This window comes from Cicer arietinum, chromosome 8 (genome assembly GCF_000331145.2).
Source record: "Cicer arietinum cultivar CDC Frontier isolate Library 1 chromosome 8, Cicar.CDCFrontier_v2.0, whole genome shotgun sequence".
Lineage (NCBI taxonomy): Eukaryota > Viridiplantae > Streptophyta > Magnoliopsida > Fabales > Fabaceae > Cicer > Cicer arietinum.
In genome coordinates, this window is record NC_021167.2 from 23125041 (window position 1) to 23144611 (window position 19571).

General features: G+C 33.7%; 2 protein-coding genes across 3 annotated transcripts; both read right to left on the bottom strand.

The window, feature by feature from the left end:
- Positions 1-3434: 3434 nt before the first annotated feature.
- Positions 3435-8893, bottom strand: LOC101501252 (uncharacterized). 2 transcript variants are annotated; one of them, XR_001144592.3, is made up of 6 exons: positions 8491-8893; positions 8276-8351; positions 7171-7311; positions 6983-7053; positions 6166-6247; positions 3435-3787 (listed from the first exon to the last, which is right to left on the bottom strand). XR_001144592.3 is itself a non-coding variant. In XM_004512556.4 (6 exons), the coding sequence occupies exons 1-6, from the start codon at positions 8848-8850 to the stop codon at positions 3767-3769; spliced, it is 741 nt and encodes a 246-aa protein (XP_004512613.1). In that variant the 5' UTR covers positions 8851-8891; the 3' UTR covers positions 3435-3766. The 2 variants fall into 2 exon arrangements, 1 of the variants encoding a protein (XP_004512613.1); XM_004512556.4 differs by having other exon boundaries at positions 7181-7311; positions 8491-8891.
- Positions 8894-12033: 3140 nt separating this feature from the next.
- On the bottom strand, positions 12034-18320 carry LOC140919105 (uncharacterized). The gene is made up of 4 exons (XM_073364622.1): positions 16747-18320; positions 16177-16496; positions 12721-12996; positions 12034-12671 (listed from the first exon to the last, which is right to left on the bottom strand). The coding sequence occupies exons 1-4, from the start codon at positions 18228-18230 to the stop codon at positions 12034-12036; spliced, it is 2718 nt and encodes a 905-aa protein (XP_073220723.1). The 5' UTR covers positions 18231-18320.
- Between the last annotated feature and the right edge of the window lie 1251 nt (positions 18321-19571).

Sequence of the window (19571 nt, forward strand, 5' to 3'; positions counted from 1 at the left end):
CCCTACATTTAAAAAAAAAGTTTAATTATCCTAAAAAAAGTTTAATTAATGTCATTTTATAAGAGTCAACGAGAAGAAAAAAAAAGTGAAGGATTGTGGAAGGTGAAAAAAGAACCTTATTCTATAAGAATATGATTCTAAGGCATCTCACTACCTTGCCATTAGCAACATACAAAATAATTTGACTTTGTGAAATCTTTAATCTCATCCACAAGTTCACCAATATAATCATGCAACTTTCATATTGTTGCTTTTGGTATGAGAGTTAAAGCCCCACCCACTAGCATTGAGATTCAAGGATAAAAAAGTTTTGTTGTAATATTCTATACCAATAATAATCCTATATGTCAATTTTCTTCCCTAAGGTCATGCCAGAATTTCTATCTCATGTTAAATCAAATGCAACCTAGAAAACAAAAATATCCAAGTCAAAAGAGAAAAAATTGATGCTTGATAGCAATGGTTATATCCAAAGTAATCAAAACAAAATTATATAAATCGATTTAATAAGTTGAATTAGAAATAAGACATTTATTCGATGTGAATAAATTTGAAAATCCACTTACTACATAATCAGTTAAAAAATCGAAAACTCAAGAAGAAACCCGAATATTTTGAAGTTATAATATTATTACATTTTTTAGTTTAATTGTTGTATTTTGCTTAGCATAATATATTAAAAATAATTAAAAAAATTATTTAATTACTATTAATCTAATTTCGGTACAATTACGGTTGATCATTAAACTTTAAACTGGTGACTACATCGGTTCAATTTTTAATTTTATTTTAATTACTTTAGTAGTATATATCTATATTTTTATTATATATATATATACCTTTTTAATAATACATAAACTTGAGTAAAAATAATAGTATATAAATTTAGAATGTAGATATTGAGAGGGCTATATATGTTTCCTTTTAGTTAAACTATTTAATATTTAATTAGTGCTAGTAGTGCTTCATTAATGTGACTATTCATTATTGTGAGGGGATAAATAAAAATCATCCAATCAGATACAGTGTCTATGCTGTTGGCGACTGGGAATATCCTTGGTTGGTATTTAGAATTCCTTGTGTCAATTTCCAACTTATAATAATGGAAACAGCATTTGTACCATCAATTTTATTGAGTTTTCTCTGTTATATTCATCAATATAATAAATGTTATATCCATTAAAATAATGTTAAGGTAGGACAATGTTTCCTCCAAACTAAATAGTAATAAAAGTACAATTAAATATTGATGTATTTGATTCAAAATTTATATCAAATGCATTAATTTTTTATATTATCGTTTTGTTAATATTTGAGACCGGAGAGAGGATCATATTATATATAGTATATGATGGATCACTAAAAATATCTTACAAATCTTGACGATGATCAGTGTTGTCTTTTTAAATAGAGATTTAAAATAATCTACATATATATGCAACTACAAAAGTGATTTGATTGGTGTTAATTCAACATAATATAAAATTGATATAAATTGAAATTTTAAGATACTAATATTAATTTTTCTTCTTTCTTACCAAATCAATACGAATTGAGTCACTCTGTCTAAGTCTTGAAAACAAACAATATCATAATCTTCTACTTATTCTACTTATGAGAGGTATACTTATTCTACATATGAGAGGTATCAATCTTTGTTTGAGTTTTGGACAAATCATTTGACACACTTTTCCATTCTAAAATTCACCTTTTCAATGTTTTTAGTACGAGAATGTCAAATTGTTGATAACCTTCTAATTGACAGAGTGTCTATATGAGCCAATGGTTGTTTGTGAAATCAAATATGATTTTGAGTAACATTAATTTTTGTACAACTAATACCTCAGAGTTGCGTGAATAAATTATAAGAATATTTATCATCTTTTTTAAGAAAAAAAAAAGAATAATTTATATTTATGTTAGTGTAATTTTTTAACCAAACACAAAAGTTAAGGTTTGGAGCTTACTACTTGAGTACATGTTAATGTGAGAGCCAGCACATTATAAACATTCCAAAATCATGTTTGCATGGAAGAAAGAAAATCAGTTTTGATATTTCTCTTTATCCAAACATGCACAAGTCAAGTAACAGCAACATAAGCAAGATGGTGAAAAAAGGGGGAAAATGATCAAAGCAAAAAAGTGAGAGAAAAAAAAGTGAAAGAAAATTAATAAAGAGAAAAGTTCAAAGCATCTTTAACCAAAACATTATGATTTGTCAAACATAAAAAATAAGTAAAAAATATAAAGTGGAGTTCATGAACACCAGCACCATTGAAAAATTGGAAGAGATCAATGTAGGGGAATATGATTACATTACATGTATGTTTCTCAGCCAATAAATTGGGCTTGTATTATTCATCTTTTGAGTTGATACCACTAAGTGAATAAATAATTATGATTAGAATCATGAACAGGGATCTCCATGGTACAATCATTCAAATTAATCCAATCTATATTTTGACACACTTTATTTAAATTTGGATCTAATTTGAATTAAATCATTTAAACTCGAACTCATTGACATGTGACATATATATCTTTTATTTTATTTTATTATTGATGTATAGTTAAAATTTAATTGATGGATTATATATGAAAATTTGTTGCTATTTTAATTGATTAAATCTTTTATTGTGTTTGTAAATATATTTCAAGTATTAAATAATATGTTGTGATATAATTTTATTATTTTTTAGATATTCAAATATTTAAATTTAATTGCATTGTTTTTTTCAAAAAAAAAAATCTTTATGATATGCGAACCCAACCCAACTCCGTAATCGGATGATTTAATTCAAATTTGATGTAAAAATGACAAGTTAAGAACTTAACTCAACTCGAATAAAATTGATCATATCGAATTGATAAAAATTGACTCAACTCAACCCGTGTATACCTTGAATCATGAATTACAATAATTTGATTAGTAACAATCTTGTTGGAGCATTAAATAACAGTTTGTATAAACAGTTTCATTAAGCACTTATAGCATAAACACTTATTAACTAAGTGTTTATATATAAACTATTTTTATAACAAAAGATAAAATAAAGTCAAACTATTTTTATATAAGATATAAACTGTAATCATGAGCTATTCAAGAAAACTTATGGAAATAAATTTGAAACAACTCATGTATATGTCATAAGTTGTTTCTAACCCAAATAATAAAAGGCAGTAATTATCTTATCCAGAAATTGATAAATTTAAAATCTTTATTTTTTTTATAAAAGATAAGCTCATAAGATATAAGTTGTTTTTGTAAGCTATTCTAAAGAGCTTATGGAAATAAGCTTAAAACAACTCATATATCTGTCATTAGTTGTTTTCATAAACTCTCAAATAGTCTCTTAAATGCTTATACTAGTAGATAATCTGAATAAGTTAATTCATGCAAGCCCAAAGAATAAAAGGTGCTGAAGCAATTATCCTGTCAAAAAATTAATAAATTTATAATCTTTATTTTTTTTTTAAATCTACAAATATCTGCATGTTGTATTACAATTTTCCAACTAAATGTTCTGTAGAAACAAGGAAAAATAATCACAGTATAGTATAGTGTACACAGGAGTACAAATAAAAAATTTATACATAGCTATCTTGTTCAAAAAATCTACAGAGAACTTTGGCACTCACCTTGAAGCACAAGTTTTATCCAACTATAGTGATTGTGTTCTGGAGAATGAGCTCTCTTCACAATCTCATCAGCTTCTATATTGTTGTTCATTTTCAACCTCTGCAATTGTGTCGGGCTTTCGAGCTTTTACTTGAGAGGCTTCATACCCTGTTCACGATCCAAAAAGCAAATTATAAGTTACTGTTTATTAGATAAAGCAAATATAGATCTTTCCCATGAAGCTGAGAACAAATGTAATAGCACTTCATAAAAGCAAGCCTTATAGAAGGATTTTTGTCTTTTCTTTTTTCCTGTAACAGAAAAAAACCCATACTGTATCTAATTCAAAATCTAACTTAAAAACAAACTTTATAGAATAAGGAAGCATATTTCACAAGAATTTTTTTATTCTTTTTTGATACGAAACAAAATATGGATTGTCTTGCATTTATTTCCCAGCATTCCTTCGGTACAAGGTTTCAGGATGAAATAACTAGAATACATCAAATATGAAATTTATAATTTCCATCAAAAGTCTTCACTATGGGTATGGAAACTAAAAGTTGTATTGAAAACAGCCATTTCTTTTCAACCAATATCAGGTTTTATGTTAGGGCTAAATCATTTATACAAAATCGGCTTGTAAGGTGATGAATGTCTCCTATGTATAAATATATTTTCAAGTCATATCTCATTGAATATGGGACTCTCAGCACACACTTCATGCCTAGGAATGGACATTTGGAGTGGACCTGAGTAGCCTGATAGCAGGTGGCCGAACAGACATTGGATCTCTAATATTATATTAGATTCTTATATTGAGTCTAACCCATCCTTACAAAACAGGATTGTACGGTGAAGGATGCCTCCCATTTATTAACATATTTTCAAGTCATATATCATCCTATGTTGGACTCTCAACAACCAATAAACACGAGAAATCATTTACTACAAGATACTTTTTTAATTGTATTTGGTGGATGAGGTTACTTGCCAGTTACCAGAGCACACAATTATTATAACAAATAAGAGTTATTACCTACAATGACCTCTGTCCGACATAAGAATATTTGACGGACAAGATAGGTTCACAAGTCAACACACAAAGATGAGCATAACAAGATCAAAATCAATGGACAAATTGACAAATCAAAAGGATCAAAATTACAAAAGACTGAAGATTGCCTAATAACTGCTTGATGATGATGATGATGATGATGATGATGATGATGATGCAGGATAGGTTTGTTCACTGCCAAGTGGTTCATTTACAAGCAGCGATAGGTTTGTTTATGTATTCTTGATCGCAACTTAGTTTATGCTAGGAGCTATGAAGTTGAAACTCAATACAGCATCATTTACCTCCTTTGGGTGCAAGATGCAGATAAATGGTTCACATTAGGATGTAAGATGCATGTATGGAGTCAAGTGCTACAACTGTGAGATTAATGTTTTGTGCATTATGGAGCCTTATCATTCAATTGTTGCATTTTGGATCTTTTTTTTTTTTTTGTTTCCCACAAGTTCCTCTACCGGAGATAATCCTATTAGAGACATGTCAGACTCAAAGCAACCATTATATTATACACTCGTCCAATTGTCCTCAAGCTTGTAATTATATGCAAATCTATACAAAATTATGAATCTATGAAAGTCTACCCAAGTTAACTCAAATTTGACACCTAGAATTGTAAAGTCACATGATTTTACGAGCTAACAAGAAAATTTGACTATCATGGTTCAGCATCAAGTATATATTAAAGAAGTCAAAACCCCACTATTGGTTGTTAACAGATATTACTAGTTGCACATCCACCCATTCTTGATGTTTGGAGAGTGAACAATAACCTAAAAACCCTAAAGCGATGAGTTTTTAATGTTCCATAAGCCTCTCCTCAGGCTAGCTACAAGATTTTCAACGATTTGCAGCTATGCAAGCTAAAACTAATTTTCCCAGCTACCAAAATCAATCAATCACCTAAAAAGTATATATTTTCTATACAAAAAGGCATCTAAAACAAAACCTAAATTCCTAGATACATTGTATAACACTATAACTGTATAATCGGTATTAACTGCTCCTAACTAATAAAACCATAGACTCCTAGTTTCTGTCAAAACTTTAAGAATGTATTAGGAAAACCTGTTGTAAGTTGAAAGTACATACTGACTGTTCACCAAGAACCCATACAGACTGTTTGATTAAGAAAGTAGACTATACAACTAAACTAATGCGCTGTTTAGTTATCGAATTTCTTCCCCGAGACTGCATCAATACATGTTCCTCTCACCCTCTATTTTGCCATTTTGTTAATTTTAAATATTTTCTTCACATAGCGTTATTAGGTAAATCATTTTAGTATGTATATATTAATTTTAATATTATTACATAACACAATAAAAAGTTAAAAACAAGTACTATATGTAAAATTCATTAAATTTTATGTTATTTATTAGTTAATTGAACCTGAACTGATGAGATAGAATTAGCCTGAAGGTATTTATTAGGTCTATTGATTAGTTTAATAAAATGTCAAAAGGTATACCTTTGATGCCCGCAGATCATTTACTTCCTTTCTAAGTAAATCATCAGATAGGATTAACCGAGACACTGCTCCAGTTGATAACCTGCAATATAATTAGCAAACACCAAAACAATTGTAGGACTATTCGAATAGAACAGAACTCAAAAAATATTGTATGAGTAAAAGCAAAGATATTAAAGTAAAATGACAGCAGAAGCTCCTAGCCAAAGAATGAATTTCAGGCACTACACACTGAGACCATTATGCTGAACTTGGTCTGCTCCATACTGAGAAACATTCCCTTTAACGGACCAGATTCACTATCTCTTGATAATTGACTTTCGCTCCCTCACATCTACACAAACACCTTCCCTTAGAACTACTGTTGTGCCTTGTATTAGACCTACAAAATTATACTTGGTACATTTTCTTTCTTGGCTCAGTCTAAATCAAGGAATCACTTGAACCATGTTTGTATCCACAAAACTATCGCTAAACCAATAATTAAAATAATCATCTATATACCAAGAAGTATATCACATTAGTATAATTTAAAGGGGGCAACTGCTTCATGTTTATATGACAAGAAACAAATTACCATTATTTCCTTCCATAAACTTTTATTATCAATAATCAGATTTGTATCGAATTCTTTGCCATACATTCAATCGCAAGTAAAGACAATTATTCTTTTAGATGTTGGTATTAGGTAAAAGATACATTTTCACCCCATAAATGGCCTCCTAAATCATAAATGCCATAGTAACTAACGAGGCTTCACATAACCAACGACACCCAAATAAATAAATAAATAATTCTTAAAGCATATATCAAATACCCAAGATATTTCGCAGCATCCGAGACAGACCCCTCAACTGCAAAAATGAGATCCAGAAGAGCTTGCATTCCCTGTTGAAGAATAATAAGTATGTGTAGTTAAGGTGCAATTAGGTCTTGAATTTTCAGTAATAGATTATTATAAGTGGATAAAGAAGCAATAAATAAAAAGCTAAGCTGGAGAAGCACCTGAACATACCATTGCGAATTTTGGATTATTGGGTCCAATTTGTGAACCAATATCTGACCCTCTAATAGATGACTTGGGAGGAAGTATCTGAAGAAGCTCTCGAGGTGGTGAATACGCATCAAGATCTACCGTTTTCCTGACTAGCTCAAGAAAATAACAAGCTGTCTTTCAGACAATGCATTGCTTACTATAAGTAAAGGAACTATTTGTCTCAGAGTAAGTATGACTGGAACACATATATGCGGTAGCCCCTTCCTTCAACACAATACAATCAAATTTTGGAACCACAGACTGACAGACCAGAACATCTATATCTCTGGTCTAATTATCCAGTTCAACTACAGTTCAACAGCCAGTTTTAGTTCTCTGTAACTAAAGCCATATCAATCTTCAGTTCAGTATTAAAGCATGCCATTCAATAGAAGATTCAGGGTCAAAAAACGGGGGACGGTATCACTTCATCACTGATCTCACTCGCAGGTTATCAGTGATATTGTGAACTTATCAGTAAACAAATACTTATTTCAAACTAGGTTTAGCTCTTACAAGAGAAAAGGGAATGACTCTAAAGGAGTAACTGACTAGAGTACTCAACTTGGATGCACCAGTTATAAGAAATAATTGGTGACTAATAAGCATTGAAGCTATGAACCAGATAAAAAAAAATGATACAATTACTGCAGTCAATCAATCAGCAAATCCGAGACATAAATGAAAACTATATAACTCATATTACAAGCTTATGTTTTGTCTTGAATCCAACTTTCTGGAGTTAATATATGTTAGGAACCCAAGAATTGGATTCCTAAGAAATAACACTTTTATTAAGAACTATTCCAAGGGTTTCCCCTTCACAGTAGAGATTATTCTCTATTGAATGATCTCCACTAAGTACATAACTCCTTATTTATATACAAAAGTCGTAACTACCTCATAACCAACTAACTAACTATTAACTACTCTAATATTCATCCTCATCCGACTAATCTGCTTATCACTTATCACTAACTATGAACCATACCTAACAATACTCATATTGTAAATTGCAATGTGACACTTCGAAAGAAACAACAAAGAGAATAAAAATAGAGAAGAATGAAAAACCTTTAAGAGCTATAAGAGATCGAAGTCGATTAATAGCAGAAGCACGGTTCTTATGCTGAGACCGATCCTCAGAAGCCTAAAAAAAGATGAAATTAAAAAACACCATAATGTTATAATAAATAAAAAAATACAACAGATTCGATTAATTCATTTTACTAAAAAAACAAATAAAAATTTGAAGAGAAAAAAAAAGGTAAATAAAAAGAGAAGAAAACCTGAGCGACGATACCAGTGGGTAAGTGTTTAAGTCGAACAGAAGATTCACGTTTGTTACGATGCTGACCACCAGGACCAGAGGATTTGAACGTATCCATTTCGCACTGTCGAATTAATTCATCGTCTGTTAATTCTAGGTAACCGCCGTAACCGGAGGCGGCGGCGGTTGTTGTTGCGGCGGTGGTTGTTGAGTGAAGTGAGATTGGATGATTTTTGAGAGTGAAGAGGAATGAAGGGGAATGTTGTTGTGAGTGGAGAAATGGAAGATGATGAAGGAAGGAAGAGTGAGTTTTTGTTGTTGTGAATTGTTTGAGAGTGGTGAGAATGAAGGTTGTTCTGAAGAGGATTTTGTGTGCCATTGTGTTTACTCCTTCTTCTTCTCAAAACTATTCATCTTTTCTATCTTAAATCAATGTGCTTCATAATATAAAAAATAAATTAAAATCTTTATTTTTTTGAAAAAATTTATTATTTTTTGTAAGAATATTTCACACTATTATCTTACAAAATGTTATATTCGTGTAAATTTTTATATTAATATTATTTTTATTACAGATTATGTAGTTTTTAGTAATATATAATGAATTTTTAATTTGTTTTTTAAATATCAATCGATTTAATCAAATATACTTGTTCATCATCTATTTATTTTGGATCACACTTGACTCTTAAGTTTGTTCTAACATACATGAATGAAAGTTGTGTAATGTGCACTATTAAAATGATGTAGCTAAATATCACTAGAAAGGGGGTTGAATAGGGATTTTGTTGTTTAAAAATTATTTTAAGTGTTTTAAAAACTATCCTCTTGCTGAGGATGGCTAGCTTGAGGATGAGATTTTTCAAATCGTTAGATCTAAATTGAGCAAAAGAGTAGGAACAGAATATGAGGGACACACACAATTTTATACTAGTTCACCCAAAGATGGCTACGTCCAGTCCTTACACCCTTGTGAGATTTCACTAACTTTCAAACAGATCGATCATCAACCCGAGGATGATTACAAACTGTGTATTATCAAGCTTCACCAAGCTTACAATCAATTTTCAAATATTTCCAAGCTTCACTCACTAGGAAATTACAAAGTAGAATGAGAGTGATTGATACTTAATACTTTCTCAAAGGATATACAAAGATATAGTGTAGGATCAAAGAAAGTAATAAGGGAGGATGTGATTTGCTTCTTGAAAGCTTTAAGATGCTTGATCTTTTTATGCAAGTGTGTTGTGTATCTTCCAATGGAGAGCTTGTATGCATTTTATAGAGATCTAAGCCCTTGATGACCGTTGGAGCTCATTTTCAAAGGATCCAAGGTTTTCATCATAATTACAGAACTGCCACTCAGCTTGTTAGGCTTGGGCAGATCCCATCCTCACGCAACATAGCTTTGATCTTGACATGTCCTTGCTTTTTCTCTTTAATCAGAGTGCAAGGCTGTTTCTGAGCTGTATTTTTCAAAGACTTTAAGGTCTAGGTTGGCTTCAACTTTTGAGGTGATGTTGACAAGAGAGAAAAAGCCACCCTATGACATAAGACTATCATACTCAGTCCGAGGATCAGATCTGGCAGCAACATGTGATCTTCCATTTTTGGCTTGTTTCAAGTTGCCTTTTGTTAACTTGACTTCTTTATGAATTAAATCGTGCAAGCCCATTAAATATTCAGACTTTGACCTTTGCACATGCTTGATAGGTTGCTTTCACTTTTGCTGGCCTATCCTCTGCCTATACTGCCATCCTCTGCATGCTAGATCTAGCCATATTCATCTTTTTCTTTTGACCTTTTGACTCTTAATTTAAATGCTTTGTTTATTCATGTTTGACATTGTTATGCATTTGAATAAACACATTTGTTCTGGTGAGATATCATATTGTCCAAATCTGGAGTTTTTCAACTTGCAGCCCATCCTCACATTTGCAGCAATTTCCATCCTCACGTGGGTTTTCCATCCTCAGGCCAAAATCACATTTTCCTTCTTTTTGCCTTAATGATTAATGACCTATTAACTTAAATGAATACACTCAAGAGCACATGTTAGTCATTAACCACAATCATAATCTCTTAAGTAATTTTGTTATCATTAAAATCATTTGAGAGATTTTGTCTCAACAATCTCCCCCTTTTTGATGATGACAAAATTCTTTAGATTATGATTTTAAATAAGACAAAGATAAAATGTTTATGCTCCCCCTCAATTATATGTGTAATAATTTTTAAAACTAAAAATCATTACTCCCCCTAAATGTATGCCAAAGTGTTGAAATAACATGATTTTAACCAAATATATGACATCATGATAATTAGATAATAATTTAAAGATTTGTTCAACAAAGCATAAAAATAGGTTCATAAGCAACACAACAATACCACAATAATTAAACAGTTTTAACAGCACGAACCAAAAAACATAATCATAAAAACATAATCATTCTCCCCCTGAATTTGGCAGCAGCAAAAATAAATAACAACAGATTTAATCTGAGGAGGCTGGTTCATCTGATGAGGATGAGGGAGATGGAACATCAGAGGTTGGCTGGGCTGGTAGCTCAGGAGGATGATCTCCAGGAGCAATAGTAGGAACCAAGTGTTTGGTAACCCATTCAAGAATGAGCCCAAACTGAACCAAAGAGTTCTGAAAATGAGTGAAGCGCTGAAGAATTTTCTTCTGGTCTTTCCTAATTAATTTGAGGAGTTTCATCTGCTTCTTGATGTCCCCAATCCTTGTGCTAGGAACTGAACCTTTAGGCTGATCATTTACACTGGAACTCTTATTCTGAGAGCTCCCAGCCTTGTCCTTTGACTGATTATGAGTTGTGGCAGTAAAGAAGGAGTCAAGGGAACTGAACACTCCTGTAGCCTCAGGCAGAGGTTGAGCAGTTTTTTCAAAGTTTGCAGCAGGAGGAATTTGTTGCGAAAAATCTGGTGGAGGGATTACATCTTCATCCACTGGCACAGTGGGAGGAGAACCCATAGGCACATCCGTAGGAGATGGAGGGTAAGATAGATTCAGATCAAAGTATAACTCATCACCATCTTCCATATGTTGAGGAGAAGTTGATTTTGAGGCATCCTTAGGGATAGGATCGGCTTCACGAAGGGGAGTCAGTTTGTGGATTGGTGTAGACTGAGTTGTTGTGGGGACAGGTGAGACAGGAGAAGGAGTAGTATCAGGAGAGTTACGCAGTGGAGAGGTTGGTTCTGGAATAAGTGGTGATGGTGTATCCTCAGGTGGAGGATGAGGTGTTTCATCTTCAGAGTTTTGAGAAACAGAGGAAGGACGAGTTTTTCTTTTCTTTGAGGCAGGACGGTCATCATTTTGAATCTTCATCTATTTAATGTTCTTCATAGAAAAAGTGTTGTTGAAGTGGATGCAATGTTCATCCTCAAGTGGGATTTTAAAAAATTTGAAATTTTTTGTTAAAATCATCCCATAGGGAGCAGATCGTCCCAAGACAACAACATTCAGCATGAAGGTAAAAATAACATGACCCAAATGAAGAGGAGTACCAGTAATCATGTGATGAATAATCATCAGATCCAGTTATGTGACTTTCTCAAAACTGCCAGCCCGGGGAGTGATGGAGTGGACACAGATATTGTGAAGGATGCGACACAAAGGGACAAGGTTGGATGCCACCAACGATTTAGGAGGTTTGATGAGGGTGTTTTGGAGCACAGAGGTCCTAGTGATGACACACTGTGAATACCATGTCTCAGATAAGCAGTGAGCTCCTTCATCACGTATATCAAGTATTTGACATAGTGTGGTGGGATTAATTTCCATATGAACCCCTTTCAGTACCATACTGAAATTAGTCATGCCTTTAGATCCTTTTGAAGCGGCATAGAAAGCCCTTACTAGACGTGGGTACTGTGGTTCATTGATTTTGAAGAATGAGGTCCAGCCAAGTTGTTCAAACATTTCTTCAATGTCGAACCCTCCTTGTTTAATATCAACAAGGTCAATGATTTTTCCATTTACCACTGACTTGTTTTGCCATTTTGAAGTGTAGACCGATTCTAATTCGTCTGAATCAAACAATGAAGTGTTGGCAGAAATTTTTGTGGATGACGAAGGGGGTTTTGATGAAGGTGGTTTGGTCTTTTTGGGAGTTGAAGTTTTGGAATTTGATTTTGCAGGAGGAGGTTGTTGTGCAGGTTCAACAGGAAGAATGGTCTCTGAATCATCAGAGTTGATGACATGAATTGTATTGTCCTGAGGGGTTGCCAGACATGATTCTGGAGGAGCGCCTGGAAGGAGTTGAGGAGGAGGATTTTTTGACGATTTTTGGAGGAGTGGAGCTTTTGGATGGTTGAGATGAAGAAATGGTGTTCATGGAAGTTTCTTTAGATTTTTCTTCATTATAATCTGACTCAGTGCTTGAGTAGACGTCTTGGTTTTTCTCTGGTTCTTGGCAGGATTTTTTGCGTTTTACAGTCATTTTGATTCGAGCCATTGATACAGGAAGGTGAGGGAAGAAACTGTTGAGTGATGAAAGGTTTTCTGGGTAAAAGGTTGATGAGTGAAAGTGAAGAGGATGGGAAATGAACAAGGATATCATGTGAGGAAACGTGTGAGAGACCGTGAGGGGACGTGAGGAAACGTGAAGGGGACAGAAAAATTTAATGCGATGTATCCTAGAGAACTAGTGTGATGATGGATTAGACAAGTAGCCGTTCTGCATTAAATGCATGGCGTGAAGTACGGAGGCATGCGCCACGCGTACTGCCCAATGAGAGAGAAGGGCGCGTGCTCTCTTCCTAGGTTGACTTGACACACGAAATTACACCAATAAGGACATTCCGTCCTCTGGTGGGTTTCCTATCCTCACAAGCCTAACTAAAAATGTAAATACATATTTAAAAAGTAACAGATATTTATTAACAAATAAAAAATACAATAAAAAATATAATAATATAATAAAGAGCATAACAAGATAGATCAATTAATTTTAGACAAATTGATAATTGAAAGTTCATCCAAGATCTTTTTGAACCTATCTTCTTGGAGAGGTTTGGTAAAGATATCTGCTAATTGATTTTCAGTGTCAATAAAAATCAGTTCTAAATCCCCTTTTTGCCCATGATCTCTTATAAAATGATGTTTAATTTCAATGTGCTTAGATCTAGAATGTTGAATGGGATTTTTAGAAAGATTTATTGCACTTGTATTATCACAGAGGATGGGAATTTTTGCGTACCTTAGCGAGTAGTCCTCAAGCTGATTTTTTATCCAGAGCAGTTGTGAGCAACATTGAGCGGCTGATACATACTCTGCTTCAGTAGTTGAAAGAGCAATGATACTTTGTTTTTTGCATGACCAACTTATTAGGGATTTACCAAGAAATTGGCAAACACCACTTGTGCTTTTTCTTTCAACTTTGTCTCCCGCGTAGTCGGCATCACAATAAGCTATAAGGTCAAGATTGGAACATTTTTTGTACCATATTCCCAGATTTATAGTGCCAACGAGGTATCTAAAAATCCTTTTTACAGCTGTGAGATGAGATTCTTTAGGAGAGGATTGAAACCTTGCACAAAGACCGACTGCAAAGACTATGTCCGGTCTACTTGCAGTTAAATACAGCAAGGATCCTATCATCCCTCTGTATTCCTTTTCAGAAATAGGAGTTCCTTCATCATCTTTGTGGAGTGAGGAGGATGGGTGCATTGGAGTTCCCATACTCTTGGCAGAACTCATGTTGTATTTTTTGAGCAAATCCTTGGTGTATTTTTCTTGTGAGATAAAAATACCATCCTCTCGTTGTTTGATTTGTAAACCAAGGAAGAATTTTAATTCCCCCATCATACTCATCTCAAACTCGCTTTGCATGAGATTTGAGAATTCTTCACACATTTTTTCATTTGTGGATCCAAATATAATGTCATCGACATATATTTGAACAATCAATAAATCTTTTTCAAGTGTTTTCTTGAAAAGAGTAGTATCAATCTGTCCTCTAATGAATCCATTTTCTTTTAGAAAAGAACTTAACCTCTCATACCAAGCTCTAGGAGCTTGCTTTAAACCATAAAGAGCTTTAGAGAGTTTGAACACATGGTTTGGTCGTTTTTCATCCTCAAACCCAGGAGGTTGATGAACATACACTTCTTCATTTAAGAACCCATTCAAAAAGGCACTTTTCACATCCATTTGGAATAGTTTTATACCTTTATGAGTAGCATAAGCTAAGAGGATTCTTATTGCTTCAAGTCTTGCTACGGGTGCAAACGTTTCATCATAATCTATTCCTTCTTGTTGGTTGTACCCTTGTGCCACTAGTCTTGCTTTATTTCTAATGACTTCTCCATCCTCATTTAGTTTGTTTCTAAATATCCATTTAGTTCCAATAACAGATTTGTCCAGAGGATGGGGTACAAGATTCCATACCTTGTTTCTTTCAAATTGTGAGAGTTCTTCCATCATAGCTTCAACCCATGATTTGTCACCAATAGCTTGATCAATTGTCTTGGGTTCAACTTGTGATATCATGGCCATGTTGGAAGTATTTTCCCTTAGAGAGTTTCTGGTTCTCACACCATCTTCAGTATTCCCAATGACTAGATCTAGAGGATGATGCGTGACTGTTTTCCATCCTCTTGGAAGTTGTTGAGAGGTTGGATCAGACTCATCCTCTGCGTGAGGACCGGGTACTTGTGAGGATGTATTTTCATCTTCTTCATCCTTATCCTTTTTCTCTAAACACAAGTCATCAAACTCATCAAAAATAACATGCATGGATTCCTCCACAGTTTGAGTCCTAAGATTATATATTCTATAACCTTTTGACGTTGTGGAGTATCCTAGAAAAATTCCTTTATCGGATTTTGGATCAAACTTTCCCAAATTTTCTTTATTATTTAGAATGTAGCAATAACACCCAAATATGTGAAAATAGGAAATATTTGGTTTTCTCCCTTTCCATAATTCATATGGAGTTTTGTTCAAAATTTTTCTAATGGATGTACGATTTGAAATATAACAAGCGGTATTAATGGCTTCGGCCCAAAAATATTTTTCAATGTTGGCTTCATTTAAAATAGTTCTAGCCATTTCTTGTAAAGTTCTATTTTTCCTTTCAACAACCCCATTTTGTTGGGGAGTTCTTGGACAAAAAAAGTTGTGAGAAATACCATTTTCTTCACAAAGATTTTTAAAAGATTCATTTTCAAATTCACCTCCATGGTCACTTCTCACCGAGACAATTTTTGAACCTTTTTCATTTTGAATCTTTTTGCAAAAATGGTGGAATGCCTCAAAGGCTTCATCTTTGTGTTTTAAAAATAGAACCCAAGTAAAACGGGAAAAATCATCAACAAGTACAAAGCCATATCTTTTTCCACTAAGACTTGAAGTTTTGATAGGACCAAAGAGATCAATGTGAATAAGTTCAAGAGGATGATTTGTTGAAACAAAGTTTTTAGAGTGAAAACTACTTTTAACTTATTTTCCTTTCACACAAGCTTCACAAACTTTGTCTTTTTCAAAATTAATTTTTGGAAGACCTTTTACTAATTCTAAATTTGCCAATTTAGAAATAGTGTTTAAGCTTGTGTGACCGGCTCGTTTGTGCCAAATCCATTTATCTTTTTTCAATGGAAACAAAATAAGATTCAGTAGGTAAATCATCAAGATAAAGTTCATATAAATTCTTTTTTCTAAAACCGAAAAAGAAAACTCTACCCGAGGATGAGTGTTTAACCTCACATAGAGTGGGCTTAAAAATAACATCAAAATCACTATCGCACAATTGACTAATGCTTAGCAAGTTATGTTTCAAGCCAACCACATATTTAACATTTTCAATTCTTGCAGAATTATTCTTACCAATAGTACCTGTTCCTTTTATTTGAGCTTTATCATTATTACCAAATGTGACTGATCCTCCATCCTTTATCTCCAATGACATGAAGCAGTGCTTATCTCTCGTCATATGCCTTGAGCAACCACTGTCCAAGTACCAAGGCTTTCTTTTGTTGATTTGAGGATGAACCTGTTTTAGAGTTTAAAAGAGACTTAGGTACCCATATAGCTTTGGGTCCTTGTTGGTTAGTTTTTCCTCTTTTGAGGATATTCCTTTTATGATGGCAAATAGAATCATGGTGCCCATGTTTACCACAGAATGAGCATGCTGCCTTTTCATTGTTAGCTTTCTTCTTAGCATGACAGATTTTGGAAGTATGCCCAAGTTTTTTGCAAAAGGTGCATTTAGGCCTATCCTCTCGTTTTTTAGGCAAGAAAAAGTTTTCATATAATTTTTGTTTTTGAGAGCTTTTAAAACCAATTCCAGCCTTGTCAAATATTCCAGATTGGGACCCCATTATCTTTTGAAATGTTTCTGTAGATTTGACAAAGTTGGAAATATCATTTTTTAGTTCCATAACCTCAGTTTTCAAAATTTCCTTTTCTGTATCCTCGTCAGGAGGATGCGTTTCAAGAATTTTTTGTTTCTCAGAATTTTGAAAGTGAGATTGCTGCAACTCTTGAATGATTTTAACATATTCATCATTCTTTTTCTGTAGCTCTTCATTTTGTTTCTTTATCTCAACAAGTTGGGTTTTTTGAAACATGCATTTTTGAGATAAAGTGTATGAGTCATTTAAAAGGCTATCAAATTCAACTTCTAATTTTTCACAATTTGGACATAGATCAGAAATACTTACCTTTTCATTTTCTGATTTTGCCATGAGACATAGGTTGGCCTCTTCTTCCTTTTCTTGCTCCGATGATGACTCATCACTATCATCCCAAGTGATCATCATAGACTTGTTTTTGTATGGAAATTTTCTAGAATTCCTTTTGTTGAGAGGACACTCAGTTTTATAGTGTCCCATATTGTTGCATCCATAACAAGTTATTTGACTTTTGTCAATTTTTTCTTTTTGAGGAGGTCCTCTGTTCTGTCCTCTTCTATTTAACATCCTCTGGATTTTTCTGGAAATCAGAACAAGGTCATCCTCATCCTCAGACAGAGGATACTCTGCGTTTTCCTTTGTTATGACATCTTCATTCTTCTTGGAAGTTGAGCTTTCTGTTTGGCTGGTTTTTAGAGCAATCACTCTTCCCTTTTTGTTTGGTTTATCAGCCAACAACAATGGTTCATGAGCTCTTAGAGTTCCCACCAAATCTTCTAATTTCATGTTGGTCAAATCTCTTGCTTCTGTAATGGCAGTTACCATTGGCCTCCATTCTTTTGGTAAACTCCTTAGAATTTTTCTTATCCTTTCTTGAACGGAGTATAATTTTCCAAGAGATCTCAAGTTATTCAATATGATGGTTAACCTTGAGAACATTTCATCAATGGTTTCATCCTCCTTCATTTCGAATAGTTCGAAATCCCTTACTCCCATATCTATCCTTGCTTCTTTTACATGACTTGATCCTTCATGATGAATTCTTAGAGTATCCCATAGCTCTTTAGCGTTTTTGCATTCCTCAACTCTGTCATACTCTTCCCTGCACAAAGCACACGTTAGAAATAAATGAGCTTTAGAGTTTATGAGTACCTTTGCATTTTCATCAACCGTCCATTGTGCTTGAGGTTTCTCATCTGAGGTTGCATCTGCGTTGTTGATCCTGATGACATGATCTCCATTTTCCACCACAGACCACATGTTGTTGTCTTGTGAAATGAGAAATAGCCTCATCTTTCCTTTCCAATGATAGTAATATGTACCATCAAAGTAGGGAGGTCGGCTGGATGATCCTCCTTCAGGGATGTACTTAGCTTTTGACATTTTTCTTTTTGGATCTTTTTCTCTTACACTGTTAGGTGTATTTTTTAGAGAACCTTGCTTTGATGCCAATTGATGTAGCTAAATATCACTAGAAGGGGGGGTTGAATAGGGATTTTGCTGTTTAAAAATTATTTTAAGTGTTTTAAAAATTATCCTCTTGCTCAGGATGGCTAGCTCGAGGATGAGATTTTTCAAATCGTTAGATCTAAGTTGAGCAAAAGAGTAGGAACAGAATATGAGGGACACACACACAATTTTATACTGGTTCACCCAAAGATGGCTACGTCCAGTCCTCACACCCTTGTGAGATTTCACTAACTTTCAAACAGATCGATCCTCAACCCGAGGATGATTACAAACTGTGTATTATCAAGCTTCACCAAGCTTACAATCAATTTTCAAATATTTCCAAGCTTCACTCACTAGGAAATTACAAAGTAGAATGAGAGTGATTGATACTTAATACTTTCTCAAAGGATATACAAAGATATAATGTAGGATCAAAGAAAGTAATAAGGGAGGATGTGATTTGCTTCTTGAAAGCTTTAAGATGCTTGATCTTTTTATGCAAGTGTGTTGTGTATCTTCCAATGAAGAGCTTGTATGCATTTTAGAGATCCAAGCCCTTGATGACCGTTGGATCTCATTTTCAAAGGATCCAAGGTTTTCATCATAATTACAGAATTGCCACTTAGCTTGTTAGGCTTGGGCAGATCCCATCCTCACGCAGCATAGCTTTGATCTTGACATGTCCTTGCTTTTTCTCTTTAATCAGAGTGCAAGACTGTTTCTGAGCTGCATTTTTCGAAGACTTTAAGGTCTAGGTTGGCTTCAAATTTTGAGGTGATGTTGACAAGAGAGAAAAAGCCATCCTATGACATAGGACTCTCATACTCAGTCCGAGGATCAGATCTGGCAGCAACATGTGACCTTCCATTTTTGGCTTGTTTCAAGTTGCCTTTTGTTAACTTGACTTCTTTATGAATTAAATCGTGCAAGGCCATTAAATGTTCAGACTTTGACCTTTGCTCATGCTTGATAGGTTGCTTTCACTTTTGCTGGCCTATCATCTGACTATACTGCCATCCTCTGCATGATAGATCTAGCCATATTCATCTTTTTCTTTTGATCTTTTGACTCTTAATTTAAATGCTTTGTTTATTCATGTTTGACATTGTTATGCATTTGAATAAACACATTTGTTCTGGTGAGAGATCAGATTGTCCAAATCTGGAGTTTTTCAACTTGCAGTCCATCCTCACATTTGCAGCAATTTTCATCCTCACGTGGGTTTTCCATCCTCAGGCCAAAATCACATTTTCCTTCTTTTTGCCTTAATGA